General features: G+C 38.0%; 1 protein-coding gene across 2 annotated transcripts in view; it reads left to right on the top strand.

Annotated features, from left to right (window-relative positions):
• The window catches only part of ITPR3 (inositol 1,4,5-trisphosphate receptor type 3), a 356,707-nt gene that overhangs the window by 82,801 nt on the left and 258,523 nt on the right, over positions 1–15,383 (top strand). For both annotated transcript variants that reach the window (XM_075264237.1, XM_075264236.1), the window contains exons 14-20: positions 3,723–3,864; positions 4,468–4,629; positions 7,646–7,818; positions 8,698–8,817; positions 9,195–9,377; positions 9,567–9,818; positions 12,031–12,175. In XM_075264237.1, the coding sequence (XP_075120338.1) occupies positions 3,723–3,864; positions 4,468–4,629; positions 7,646–7,818; positions 8,698–8,817; positions 9,195–9,377; positions 9,567–9,818; positions 12,031–12,175 (1,177 nt within the window). The remainder of the gene's footprint in view (positions 1–3,722; positions 3,865–4,467; positions 4,630–7,645; positions 7,819–8,697; positions 8,818–9,194; positions 9,378–9,566; positions 9,819–12,030; positions 12,176–15,383) is intronic.

The raw sequence follows: 15,383 nt of genomic DNA, 5'->3' as shown, positions 1-15,383 counted from the left end.
TCAGTCATAGGGTTCTGGTCAGTCTTCCAAGTCTTCCATTGTTCTCTCAGGCGGAATATTGTGTACAATTATTTCTTCCTCCATCAGACATGAGACCTGCAGCCCCCTTGCCCTGATATATATATATATATATATATATATATATATATATATATATATATATATATACACACATAAATGCATACACATATATAGCAGATTCAGCTTTATGACAGTATACAGTAACTAAAGATGGCCATACATCTATCTGTTCACTTATTACTTTTGTATCCCACGTACAGAATACATGCTCAGTTAGTGTGTGTTCTCAATATGGAGAGGGAACAGAAGATTGTGAATGGTACAAGCCAAAATGCCAATCCTGATACCAATATTTGGTGAATGATTTTTGCCTGAACATAACCAAATCCAAATTAGATGGGTCCTGCTGAAATCAACAGATGTAGACGACCTTAGTCTGTGGAAAAAGTAGAGAAACTTTTAGACGCTGTGGGTTAAAAATAATGAAAGGGCTGAACATTCAAAACTAAAACTATATTGGTGGGTCTATTCCTACCACTCCCTATTTGTTTAAATATATTCTAGGATGTGTAGGTTAAATAGCACCTTTTATCATTGGCTGCTTCTAATAGCTATTCAATGTATTGTTAAACAATCCTTATCTGCAGCGTGCACATTTATGATGTAACAATGAGCATCCGTTACTACACAAACACAGATAACAGCCTGAACCTGAACAACCCTCAGATAAAAGACTTTTATTGCTCCATCTCATTAGTTCCTGAAACCTATTTCAGTGTGTTTATACACTGTCAACATACAATCATTTATTGTGCATATATAGTCAGCATAGTTTTACTGCAGCCTGTTCATTACTGATGTTCAGATTAGCCAGACCCATGGTACAGAGGCATTGTGCAGAGTGTTGGATTGAATTAGGATGTTCTTACCCTGGGGTTGTATTTCTAGTCTAGTCCTGTTGAGTGCACAGGATCCTTCCATCTTCTGCTATGAAATTACGTCTGTTGATCCTTCTATGAATGGTAAAAATTCTTTATTGCCCACACCCTAATGACTTCATTCCTGCTGTCTGAGACATGCACAGCCTTAATATGGTACATGCAGAATAAGGATTAACCAGAATCTAAGCAGTTTGATGCTGCAGTAATTCTTATTGTCATTTAATCCTTTGTGGTTACTGATTTCATATTTTATAGAATTTTGTTAGAATAGAATTCCTGTGTTCTGTAGGTAGGACATTTTATTACAATATGTCACATGAAGGTGCCCTCAAGTCTAGGTGAGCCTTTGTATTTGTATAAATAAGTTATAAAGGCCAAGAATGTTTTCACAGTGGAGCAATATGAGAAATATTGAAAGGCTGTAAAAAATCCTGATTATTATATTTTAGCAATGCAATAAGCAGCAGGTAATATGTGGCCCGCATGCAACCAACACTGCCAGCTGGCATTCCTGTTTCATAGGACCAGCATCCAAACACTTTACATAGCAACACAAATTATGCTAGGAACTAGTAGTGTATGAATGCTAGAAAAGAGAATTATACCAACAAAGAGATAAGTAATTACAATAAGAAATAGCGTATGTTTGAGGTCTTAAAGAAGTATTACTACCTTGGATATTTACACCATATCTACAGGACATGCTATAAATGTCTCAGATGTGAACCTATTCAAGCAGCTAGCTGAGAATTGAAAATGGGGTCACTACACTACCATTTTCCATTAGGTGCACACGCTGTGTTTGGTATCCAAACCTATCAGATATTTGGAGCATATCCTCTAATAATGTAATATATACTTAAGGCAGAGAACCCACGTTGCCGTTTTTTGACCCAAAGCCAAGAGTGGCTACATAAGAAATGGGAAATATATAGGAAGCTTCTTATACTTCTACCTTCTGCTCAATCCACCCCTGGCTTTAGCTCAAATAACCGCAGAAAAATCTGCAACAAAAAAAGCTGCAGTTTCACAACGTGGGGCTTCAGCAAATGGACAGACTCTCCTTTCATGCCCATTAACATTCGCCTTATGTTTACTTTCAACTATTTTCCGAGTGATTATTACAATAATTGGCCAGTGTGACTAAAGAACATATTAAAGAATTGATTGCACTGCTCAAAAATTGATCATAATCATTTACAGTAGGCAATGCTGTAGGTTGTGGGCTGGCATTAGCTATCAATAGGTTCCAATTAAATTGCCCATCTGTCTTTTTCTTGGTGATTTGTAATGCTTGCCCCATCTTGTCTTATAAACAACTGTGATATCCCTCAGAGACTGTGAATAGTTTCAGACAGTGTGATAGTGAGGAATAGGGTGAAAAGGCATCTGATAAGTGGAAGGAGCGGAGAAATGTTTAAATGAGGATATGGTTATTGTGGAATAAAAATAGTTAATGGGCTGAACACTGTCAAATCAAAAATTATATTGTTGGGTCTATTCCTACCACTGGATATTTGGTAGCTCAGGCATTTTCAGATGCAGGGATACCAAATTTGTTTATTTTTAGTTTTGTTTATCTTCATTTGAGATTTATGAAAGGTGTTGATTTTAATTTTTATGTTTTTTTTATAGTCTTATTAACCCATACAGGGGGCTTGAACCTCTCATCATTAGGGTCCATTCACACGGAGTAACGTGCCGCGTGATCTGGCATGTATACGGCGTGTGAGACTTTGCGCGCCGCAAAAGCTCTCATTGATTTCAATGGGAGCCTGGATTGTATATGCTGCGTTATTTTGCGGCCATGATTTTGCGGCCGCAAAATCACGGCCTCAAAATAACGTGGCATATACGATCCAGGCTCCCATTGAAATCAATGGTAGTTTTTACGGCGCGCAAAGTCTCACATGCTGTATACGTGCCAGATCACGCGGCACGTTACTCCATGTGAATGGACCCTTAGCTTGCTTTTCCATACACTGCAATACAAATGCCTTGCAGTCTATGGGAGATTTGCACGGTAACTATTGAGACCTACCACATTCATATGAAAGGCCTCGATTGCTTTCACAGTTGGGGCAGTGTCAAACAGGAGCAAGCAAGGGTTGTGATTCAGAGCTCTGACCTTGTCCACCTCTGATTAAAGCTCTAAATGCTCCTGTCTGACATGGCTACTGTTGACAGTAGAGAGCCTAAAAAGCATGCCAGGCTCCAAAACTAACTGCATTAATTGCTTGGGAACAATGGGGGCTAGAGAAAAAAGGTCCTTTATCAATATGGCTATGTATGGCTATGAGTGGTACGCGTGTTAGGGGTTGCAGACCCTGATCTATTGTGTAAAAAATGTCCACCTGTGACAATAGAGTGTGTAACATGTTTTCATGTTCAGTATAACTATAAAGTATTGTGAGAAAAAAATGTATGCATACACAGTCCAAATTCGTTATTCCTCCAGTTTTTATGACAATAATAATGGCTGTGACCTTATAGCTTCTGACTATATTGCATACCATACCTTGGACATAGGTTGCAGTGTTGTACTTAGGCATGGTGCTTCAATGGCCTGAGATATCTATCTTCCTTTTTATTATTAATATTTCTTTTACTGCCACAATAAGATGTTTACATTCTGAAATCACTGTATAGTCTTATTTAGTGACTTTGTATAATACATTTGACATCTCTTTTAAATGTATTATTTATAAATTGTATGAGTATAAATATCAAGTTGTTTATTATTAATCACTTATTTTTAAGATTTGCCATCAAACTCTTAGAAGATTTGGTTTTCTTTGTGGTGGATGTTCCCAATAATGGTCAAAACGTTTTGGATATAGTGATTTCCAAGCCTAACAGAGAGCGCCAAAAGCTTATGAGGGAGCAGAACATACTTAAGCAGGTTGAATATTTTAATATTATATATGTGCTCAGTGTATTGTTTTTTTTACAGATACTATGCTCTTGCTTGCACCATTTATGCTTTAGCTGTTCTATTTCTGTTGATCTTTTATTGGCATTTTAGGTTAATCTTTGTTTCTGTGGCTCTCTTCTTAGGCCTGGTTCACATCTGCGAGCGGTAATCTGTTCAGGGAGTCTGCATGGGGACCCCCCGAACGGACTACCGAACGCATTGAGAAGCAGTGAGCAGTGAAAGCACACAGACCCCATAGATTATAATGGGGTTTGTGTGCTTTCCACCCGGTTTCCGCACAAGTCATGCAGACAGCAAAGTAGATCATGAAGTACTTTCCTGTCCGCATGACTCATGCGGACATAGCACAAAAAGCACACGGACTCCATTATAGTCTATGGTTTCATCCCCGAACGGATTACTGAACGCAGATGTGAACCAGGCCTTACTTATTGTTGTGCAACTATTTGTTATGTTATATTTCCTGTAAATTTACTTGCATATTTTTTGTAATACTTAAGCTCACTTCATTTTAAATATATATATATATATATATATATATATATATATATATATATGCTTTGTTTTTAGATATTTGGCATCCTTAAAGCACCATTCAAAGACAAAGGTGGTGAAGGTCCTCTACTTAGACTTGAAGAGCTTTCTGATCAAAAAAATGCCCCATACCAATACATGTTCCGACTCTGCTATCGAGTCCTCCGTCACTCTCAGGATGATTATCGAAAGAATCAGGTATTATAGTTGTCTTATTTAGAAACTGTGCTGGACTTATGTTCTAAAACTTTTTCTTAAATGTATGGTGTTAAAGATGAAATATATAGATTAAAGTTTAGATTTACCATGAGAGATTGCAATAGTCCAGGCTGTAGGATTTACTACAGCTTGTGGATGTAAGTTCTGTACAATAGTACAAATATGTGTCAAGGAAATATTTCAAACTTCTAATAATTTTATTAATGAGAAAAACAGGCGTAACTCTTTATTCCACTTAATTCAAAACTACTAGAAATAACCCTTTCGTTTAGAACACATCCAGCTAGAGAAGTTACATTTTGCTTAGCAGGAAAATACTGTATAATGAAGAAAATGACCATCAACAACATAAATGGATACAGAGAGAAATCATCTTATTTACACAGTGTTAAGAAGAAACTATAATCCATAGAAGATTGAGACTTGAAATTTAAATAGCAGAAAGGCACAATCTGCCTAATATCCATGTGTAGGTGGTAATGTTACTAATTCAAAAGCATTATAAAAAGTGCCATATAAACATAGCAAAACCAGGTTATCTAGGATTACATGGTAGCTGACAGCACAGAGTGCAATGACTTCATATTACACGCTCAATGCAAATTGTGTAGCACCATAAGGGGCGACTGTAGAAGGATGCCGTGGGGTGTCTAAATAAGTTGTCCATGGTTGCCAGGTCTTATAGAATGCAAAGTGTTATTATATAACTGCAGTCAAAAGTGACATGCAAAAAAATAAAATTACTAAAACGTAATTTTTAAAACAATCTTAGGAAAAAAGGATAAACATCCATACAATATATGGTTTGAAATGCCCTGAAATACTTCTGTGGGCTTATTTATTTGAAGTATGGGACTAATAATAGTTAGAGACCTTAACTATGGAGATAACAACACAGTACATCAGTAGTATGTCCCACCACCAGCGGACTGCTGCATTGATAACTAGACAGTGTGAATCAGCTGGTGATGTGGTTTGTGGATGTCTCCCATAGAATATCTAAGTCTCCACCTGTTAAATATATCAAGACACCATAGTAAACTCCCCGTGGCTGTGATCAAACAGTTCACACTATAATCACCGTGGCTGTGCTTGTCAGTAGTGATGATCGAACCTGAACCACACAATCCGGGTCCATGCTAAACATCGTGGTTTCGAGTACCCCAACACGAACTTCAGCGCCGAAGTTCGGGTTTGGCTTATCCCTAAAGCTGGTTGGTCAAACCAGCTTTAAGCCTACAGACAACACAGACATGCCCAGATTGGTCAGGCATGACATGTAACTCCTCTGTATAAAAGGCAAGGTCACTGATCCCATCGCCATTCCAGCTAGTTAGGCTAGGTTGGAAGAGGCTTCAGCTGGAGATAGGGACTGTCAGGGCCTTAGTTTAATTTATTAATTGTCCTTAGATATTCTATGGGAGACATCCACAATCCACATCACCAGCTGATTCACACTCTCTAGTTATCAATGCAGCAGTCCACTGGTGGTGGGACATACTACTGTGGTGTTATTTCCATACTTAAGGTCTCTAACTATTATTTGTCCCATACTTTAAACAAATAAGCCCACAGTAATATTTCAGGGCATTTCAAAGTACACATTATTTTTTTTCTCAGATTGTAGCTTTAGTCGTTTCATTTTTTTTCTACATTATAATTTATCTTTTGATGGCTACCATTCGCCACAGTTGTGCAGCAGTTATGCCACCTCCATAGTAACATTTCTAAATCTAAGTCTAGTTCCCATTTAAGCCTGGAAGGCATTTTGAAGGGCTAATCCAGGATAACCTCTTTCAGAAAGACAAAACAAAAGTGTAAAGTGCAGGATATTATTCTTTTTTAAATATGGAAAATTAAAAATAAAATCATCAAATTTCTTAATACATGTGTTTCTCATAAAACCATGGTTCAAAATAACTATAACCATGGACCTTGGAGATAGGACAAGTAAGGTCACTTACTCAGTGCAGGCAGGACAATCAGCTAATTGCACTTTGCTGATAAAGCAGAGTCTGTTATCTCTCTATGTAAACACATAGAAAACACTGAGCCTGTTCTGTACAGGCATCTGCATATTATCTTCTCTACTTAAGTGTTCTGTGTCCCGTTCAGAAGGGAAGGGAGGGAGGAGAAATACAGGAAGTGAGAAGCAGACATTGCATGCACCCTCGCTGAAAGACTGAGATGGCAGAACTCCTTTAATAATAAAAGGGAATACAATGCCCATAAATATAATATAGTGGGGGATGTCAGAATTAATAAATCACATTAAATATAAATATAATGTACATAAAATATATAATAAAAATACATATAAATAGTGTATCAATAATATAAAACCTTAACTTAGTGGTGGTCTAAGGATTAGATTTTAAAAATGGAATATTGTAAGAAAGATGTACATGATAATATATAACTATCTAAAAACCAAAATGGAATACTTCAATATGTGATTAACATACAACTTCCAAGTGCAAATACAATTTAGCAATAGAATCATGATAAATTAAAATATATATTGAGAGAAAGAGAGAGAAAGATTGAAAGGTGATTTGTAATCTGTTTTTCAAAGAGCTAAAATTATTATTAGAAGATGTTCTGCAGTGCTTCATGGAGACCATGTGGGATCAAGATATTTAATTTGCAGATCCAAAATATCTCCCGCTTACAAAGGCTTTCTGATTTATTATATTGATAGATATAACAAAGAAGGCTTCAAATTTACAACCATGATAAATAGTAGCGTGGCGGGAAACACTATGCTTATGTAACCGTTTATTACATTAGACCTTTGATTATTTGTGGGGTGGAGTGTAAGAACAAGATGGAAACAAAGGGGTCTTTGATGCCAAAATTATGTCATATAGTGAATAAGTAATTCCAGTATAGGCTGCCAAAGGTCTAAGGCAACCGAAGAGAAAATGTTTATTTTTGAAGTATTTTGTGGTGTATTTTATAAATGTGTTCTGATTCCTGTCTTTTACTACTCTAGGAACACATAGCTAAGCAGTTCGGGGTCATGCAGTCACAGATTGGATACGACATACTAGCTGAGGACACAATTACTGCACTACTACATAACAATCGAAAACTCTTAGAAAAACATATCACTAAAACAGAGGTTGAGACTTTCGTCAGCTTGGTTAGGAAAAATCGCGAGCCTAGGTAAGTGCAGTATGCTTAGGAGAATAATACACTTGTATTTGGTGGATTATTTAGTACAACTGCATTGATTTGCATTGATTGTAAAAGAAAAAGCACAGAGCAACAAATGCAAAGTGATGAATTTTAAAATCATGATTCAGGATATAGAAGATTAAGGGATAATTCCTTAAAGGTCAGTCTACTTAACCCTTTTATGCCCAAACAGATTTTGACTTCATGCCTAGAGTGAAATTTCACATTGTATACAAATTGAAATCTACAAGTGATTTATTTATTTATTTGTTAGTTTAACCCCAGTTAAAAATTGGTGACTGGGGTTTTTATTTCATGTTTTAAGGTATCATACAAATGTACGTTTTAATGACTGAGCATTTGATCCCTATGAAGAACACATTCATGTCACGCAGTATGATAATGTTAGCTTGTTAGGCTTTGGAAATGTATTCAGTTTTTTTGCAAGGTAGAGAATCAGCAGAGATTTTAGTCAATAAGTCACAAGTTACACTGATTCTTTTCTCACAAATCTATATATCTATCTTCTTTATTCTGAATTTTCATGGTGATAGTTTCCTTTTAATTAATTATTTTTTAAGCTGGGGGAGGGGGTATGAGATGTCGGGGAGCACATCAGCTGTGTTTCTTTCTGTCCCCATACACAAATCATATGTGACAGTAATACAGATACAGCCCATTAGATCACTGTTACTAGTGATATACCCATTCAGAATCCTGCACACCATTAGTTTGATGTTCCAGTTTTTATGAATCTGCCACATTATGTGCTGATGAGAAGTGTGTTAATACACACAAAGAATCTATGAATTTTAAAAATTGTTCCACAGATGGCTATATCTTAATATGTTTGTGTTATTCTTTTAGGTTTTTGGATTATCTTTCTGATTTGTGTGTATCAAATCATATTGCAATTGCAGTAACTCAAGAGCTCATCTGTAAGTGCGTTTTGGATCCCAAAAATAGTGATATCCTCATAAAGACAGAGTAAGTACCTACTTTCATAAATGGTAGTTTTTACAGTGATTAAAATTAGTTGCATTGTTGTTAACCATATCGTGTCTGCATTGTACGTGTTGGATAAGTAGGTTGGGTCTATTTTTGGGTTAAACATATGAAATAGAAAGCAAAATATATTACTTGGTTTGTAGCTTCTCTAGGCTCCTAGCCATAGTCAGACCCCCCTGGCTGCCTTTTATATGGTGATAAAACATGTAGTTGAACACACTTAATCCTGTTTAACTGATTATCTAATATGATGAGTATAATATACTACTAGCCCTAGCAGCCCTTGTAGTGACTAAATTTAAGCGTTTGTTTGTTTAACAAATGTGGATCTAAAAATAATGTACCTATTTTGGAAGGCTGAGACCGGTGAAAGAGATGTCCCAGTCTCCAGAATATATGAGCATTGAGTACTGTGAAGAGGAAGTCTGGTTAGTCTGGTTAGACAAGAACAATGATACTCATGAGAAGAGCATCCGACAGTTATCACAGGAGGCAAGAGCTGGAAATGTTCATGATGAGAATGTATTGACATATTACCGGTAAGATTGTCTTACTTTATACCTAGAAAATGTTTCTAGTGGATTTATCAGATGATTCCTTGTATACAGGTGTTCTGCCATCTTTCTTCTTGACTTTTTTTGTATACTGTTACCTACACTTGCCACTCATATAGTTTATGTTGGATATTTCCATTGATAATGTTTTCATTTTATGTAAATATTCCCCAGTTACCAGTTGAAGCTTTTTGCACGAATGTGCCTAGACCGTCAATACCTGGCCATTCATGAAATCTCCAAGCAACTAAGCGTTGACCTGATCTTCCTTTGTATGGCTGATGAGATGCTTCCTTTTGAAATCAGAGCTTCTTTCTGTCACCTAATGCTGCATGTCCACGTTGATAGGGACCCACAAGAATTGGTGACTCCAGTAAAGTATGCCCGTTTGTGGACTGAAATCCCTACAAGCATCACTATTAAGGAGTAAGGAGATTATGTTATACTTGGTAACTGTTATATTCATACGACATAAAATGGGTTGCCTCTAGAATTCAATGACTGACCATAAGAGTAATTTTAGTTTAGCATTTTTTATAATATTACTTTTACCTCTTTTTTAACTCTTCCTAATGGATGCACTCTGGGCTTTAATGGTTATTTTAGTTTAGCAATTTTTATAGTATTACTTCTACCTCTTTTTTAATCCTTCCCAATGGATGCATTCTGGGCTTTAAATAGAGGCCCTCTCCTGGATCCCCTCATACCTCACCAACCGTCACACATTCAACATCTCCCGCTCGCACACTACCCCCTCAACGTGCTCTCTTTATGTAGGTGTCCCCAATGCTTTGTCCAGGAACACCTGCTGTTCCCCACCTACACTTTCGGCCTTGTCAGCTCATAGAATCTCATGTTTTTCAATACCATTGCCACATCGATGACCTTCAAATATATCTCTGTGGACCAGACATTGCCACTCTGTTATCCAGAGTTCCAAAATGTCTAGGAGCAATAGCCTCTTTACTCTTCTCCTTTCTCAAATTCATTATGGAGAAAATTGAGTTCAGAATCTTCACCCCACCTCGCATGGCCCCCTAATTGAGCCATCTATCAACGTTAATGGGAGCATACTTTCCCCAGTCCCACAAGTCCATTACCTTGAGATAACCCTTAGCTCTAACCTATCCTTTAAGCCCTTTACACCTGCCACCTCCAATTCAAAAACTTCTGTCAAATCTACCTCTTTCCATGTTTTTCATCGGCCGCCCTCCCCTGTCAATCTGTTCACTGGCTAACCATTACAGATCTCCTACTCTGCTCTTATCTTCTATTAGCACAATCTCTGCTAAGACTTCTCTCGTGTATCTCTCATTCTCTGGAACTCGCTACTGCGAAACGTAAGACTGTCCCCCAATATCCCAAGCTTCAAAAAGACCTTGAAGACTCACCTACTCAGGAAGTCCTATAACACTACTGCCATCACATCACAGCCTAAACAGATTCTGCCCTCACCTACTGTCTCTATCCTCTTGTCATCATAGAGTGTAAGCCATTGTGGTCAGGGTCCTCTATCCCACTGTTCCAGTGGTCATTGTTAGTATTGAACTTGTCTTGTGTAGTGTATGTAAACCCTCAAATTTACAGCACCATGGAATTAATGAAGCTTTAGAAATAAATAATAATAATAGCCTGTCAGCTGTAATTTTTTATAAGTCTAGTCGCCGTACTCTATAGTGGTGTTTCTACAGGTCCCAAATCTGTCTGTGTTATTTAGCTTTTGAGCCTCATTTTCGTATAAATTACTGTTTTATTTCTATGCAAATGAGGGAAAAGTTCTTAGCTTGCCTAGGTTTTGGATTAAGCTCTAGATACAGCTTTTCCCCACATTTGGATATAAATAAGCAGGAATTACATGAAAATGGGGTTCCAGGGTAGAATAACAGGCATATTTGGAACCTGTAGAGCCACCTCCACAAGGTACTATGATTAGGTTTATAACCATTTTACTGCTGACAGATTCCCTTTAATGGCTGGCTAAGATTTAATATTTTTCTAGATTAATATCATGATTTTTTTCAAGTTTTTTCCATGACAAATTGGGAACATAATGAGTTAAAATCTTTCTGTAATTTTAATATATGTTATGCTGTAGATAAGATTATTGTGTTGGGGATGTGGCTTTATATCTTATTGGAGTTGACTGTTTATTTGTCTTTTTATTTTTAGTATTATTTTGGAGACTTTATTTTTTATTTTTTTTACTACTGATTTCCCTATAGTAGCCTGAGTTCACAGGAGAAAAGAGCAATGACAAGTGACAACTGTTGCTGTCAGAGCCACAGTATGTTGAGCCTAGATAGACCCTGCAGGTCATATGATCTGCGATTACATAATTGCTATGGAAGGGCAAGGGTAGTAAAATATAATTTCTGCCTTTGGGTGCATCACTGTCTCTCACATCCAGGTCTGCTCACTCACCGCTGAGAAATATCCTGTGCAGCTCCTATTCTAGAGGGTCATAAAATGGGTTATGGTCAGTCAAGGTTACACATCATAGTGAATTTTTATTTGTCACATGTTAAGTAGTATTTTGTTGTGTATTTATATATATATATATATATATATATATATATATATATATATATATATATATTTATTTATTTTTTATTTATTTTTATTTTTTTGCTACACACAGCTATGACTCCAACCTCAATGATTCAAGAGATGACAAAAAAAATAAGTTCACTAACACAATGGAATTTGTTGAAGATTATTTGAACACTGTTGTCAGTGAAGCAATGCCATTTGCTAATGAAGAAAAGAACAAGCTAACATTTGAGGTTATTATATCATTTGCATATAAAAAGTGATTTGTGTAATCATTTTCCAAAAAATGTAATTCGGTAATTTTAAAAACCATTTTGAAAACAACTCATAATGGTGTGAAAAATGAAACCACATATTCAGCTCACCAATCTCTTTTTCTTTCTTTTTTTAATGTAGATTGTGAGCCCCATATAGGGATCACAATGTACATTTATTTTTTCCTGTCAGTATGCTTTTGTAGAATGGGTGGAAATCCACGCAAAAACAGGTAGAACCCAGGACTCCAGCGCTGCAAGGTTGCAGTGCTAAACACTGAGCCACCGTGTGGCCCTACCAATCTCTTTTTCTAAGGGTGCATGCACACTGAGTAACGCCGGGCGTGTATGAGAGCCGTACACGCCGGCGTTACAGCAGGGCTGCCGAGCACTTCCCATTCACTTCAATGGGAGCGCTCGTAAACGCCGCTGTTACGAGCGCTCCCATTGAAGTGAATGGGAAGTGTTTGGCAGTCTGCTGTAATGCCGGCTCTCATACACGCCCGGCGTTACTCAGTGTGCATGCACCCTAACACTGTCTGGATCCTTGCTGGTCTCTATTCTGTGCTGCAGTGATCGGGTCCCAGCACAAGGCCATGTGACTACTACAGCAACTTACTGACTGTAATAGGTCATTGCTGCAGCAGACCTGTCTGAACAAACCCTTTAAGGCTAAGGCCCCACAAAGTGTCCCGCAACAAAAAAGTGCTGCAGGAAAAACTGTGGTGGCAACAGATGGCGATTTTTCCTGCAGCGCTTCTCACAGAAAGTTTACAGCGTTTTCCTCTCTGCAAACTTTCTTCTTCAATTACAACTATAGGGAAACCACTGATGTTTCCATAGATATAATTGACATGCTGCGTTTTCCAAAATCTCAGGGTGTCCTCTTCACGTGTTTTACCACACTGTGGGGATGGGATTCACTAGATTATCATCCATTACACAGTGAATGTAAAACACTATTTTTTTTCCTACGCTGTTCCTGCCATGGGCAAACCACGACATTTATGCCACGTGTAGCCCCGGCCTAAGGCTAAGGCCCACTCTTTGGAATGCAGCTAAAAAACTCAGGGGGAATAAATACAGTGTTTCTCTAGGTTTTTTCTTCTCTTATTAACTCTAAGTTATGGCCCCACATAGAAAAATCAAAGCTAAAGAATGCTGCGGAAAAAAATGCTGCCTTTTTTCTTTTAAAAAAATTTAATTGAGATTTTGCTGTTTTCTCAGCCTTTTTCTTCCCCTTGTACATATATAGGGAAAACACTTGTGATTCTGCAGCTAAAATTAACGTGCTGTGTGTTTAACCCCTTCCCGCCGATGGCATTTTTTGATTTTCGTTTTTCGTTTTTGACTCCCCTCCTTCTAAACCCCATAACTTTTTTATTTCTCCGCTCCCAGAGCCATATGAGGTCTTAATTTTTGCGGGACAAATTTTTCTTGATGATGCTACCACTAATTATTCTATATAATGTACTGGGAAGCAGGAAAAAAATTCAGAATGGGGTGGATTTGAAGAAAAAATGCATTTCTGCGACTTTTTTACGGGCTTTGGTTTTACGGCGTTCACTGTGCAGCCAAAATGACATGTCCCCTATATTCTGTGTTTCGGTACGGTTCCAGGGATACCAAATTTATATGGTTTTATTTACATTTTGACCCCTAAAAAAAATTCCAAAACTGTGTTAAAAATTTTTTTCTAAAAGTCGCCATATTCCGATGGCCGTAACTTTTTTATACGTAGGTGTACGGGGATGCATAGGGCGTCTTTTTTTGCGGGGCCAGGTGTACTTTTTAGTTCTACCATTTTCGGGAAATGTTATTGCTTTGATCACTTTTTATTCAAATTTTTATCAGAATCAAAACAGTGAAAAAACGGCGGTTTGGCACTTTTGACTATTTTTACGGCGTTTACCGAACAGGAAAAATATTTTTATAGATTTGTAGAGCGGGCGATTTCGGACGCGGGGATACCTAACATGTATATGTTTCACAGTTTTTAACTACTTTTATATTTGTTCTAGGGAAAGGGGGGTGATTTGAACTTTTAATACTTTTTATATTTTTTTTTACTTTTTTTTTTTTTTTTTTGCATTTATTAGATGTTATTAGGTGTTGAACCCCAGGGGGTCTGATCACTAATGCAATGCATTACAATGCTAATGCATTGCAATGCATTGCAAAAAATCATCATCTCTTTTGCAGGCTGCATACACCAGCCTGCAAACGAGAGAATTTGCAGACCGGCTGGGAGCCTTTAACAAGGCTCCCGGCTGTCATGGCAACATGACGTCGGCCCTGGAGCATGCTCCAGGAGCCGGCGATCCCGGCCAAAATGGCGGCGCCCATGCGCCGCCGGGAAAATGGCGCCTCCGGCGTCTTTGACCGCAGCGCCGGAGGGGTTAATGCCTCCGATCGGTCCGGGGACCGATCGGAGGCATTAGAGCCGGTTGTCTACTGCTTAAAGCAGTAGACACCCGGCGGCTATGGCGGCCGCCCGGCTCCCGGGCGGTCGCCATAGTTACAGACCCGACATGCGCCGTACTATTACGGCGCATGTCGGGAAGGGGTTAAAATTGCAGCTCATTCACAGCTCTTTCTTTTTCTGCAATGTGTGGATGGGATTAGCCTAAATCTCATTTCCTTTGCTGGTTCTATAAAACGTAGCCACAGCAGCCAAAAACATTGCGTTTCTGCAACATGGGGCCTTAGCCTAAGCCACACTATGAAAACATTGCTTTTTTTGTTGCAGATTTTGCAGCTTTTATTTTTTTTTAGTCAACCAAATAGTGGCTACAGAAGGAATGGGAAATACATAGGAAGTACTTATATTTTTCCGTTCTACTCAATCCACTTCTGGCTTTGGCTCAAAAAAACACAGCAATATCTTTTCCGCAACATAGCCTTAAAGACGTTCTCCAGGCCCTAATGCATGTTTGACGCTGATGACGTATCCACAGGATAGATCATCCGTATCTGGTCTGTAGGGGTCTATCAGCTTAACCTTGCACAGATCATCTGGCATGGAAAGCTGCTGTAGTGGAGTGGAAGCAGTAAGAGGAATGAAGTTGCAGTTCTCTGGCATCACCAATAAACTGCAACTTACTTGAATAGAAGAAGACAGTAGAGATGAGCGAGTACTGTTCGAATCAGCCGATCCGAACAGCACGCTCGCATAGAAATGAATGGA

Source organism: Leptodactylus fuscus, chromosome 2 (genome assembly GCF_031893055.1).
Source record: "Leptodactylus fuscus isolate aLepFus1 chromosome 2, aLepFus1.hap2, whole genome shotgun sequence".
NCBI lineage: Eukaryota > Metazoa > Chordata > Amphibia > Anura > Leptodactylidae > Leptodactylus > Leptodactylus fuscus.
Note: the sequence above shows the minus strand (reverse complement) of the source record. Positions and strands in the feature narration are given on the sequence as shown.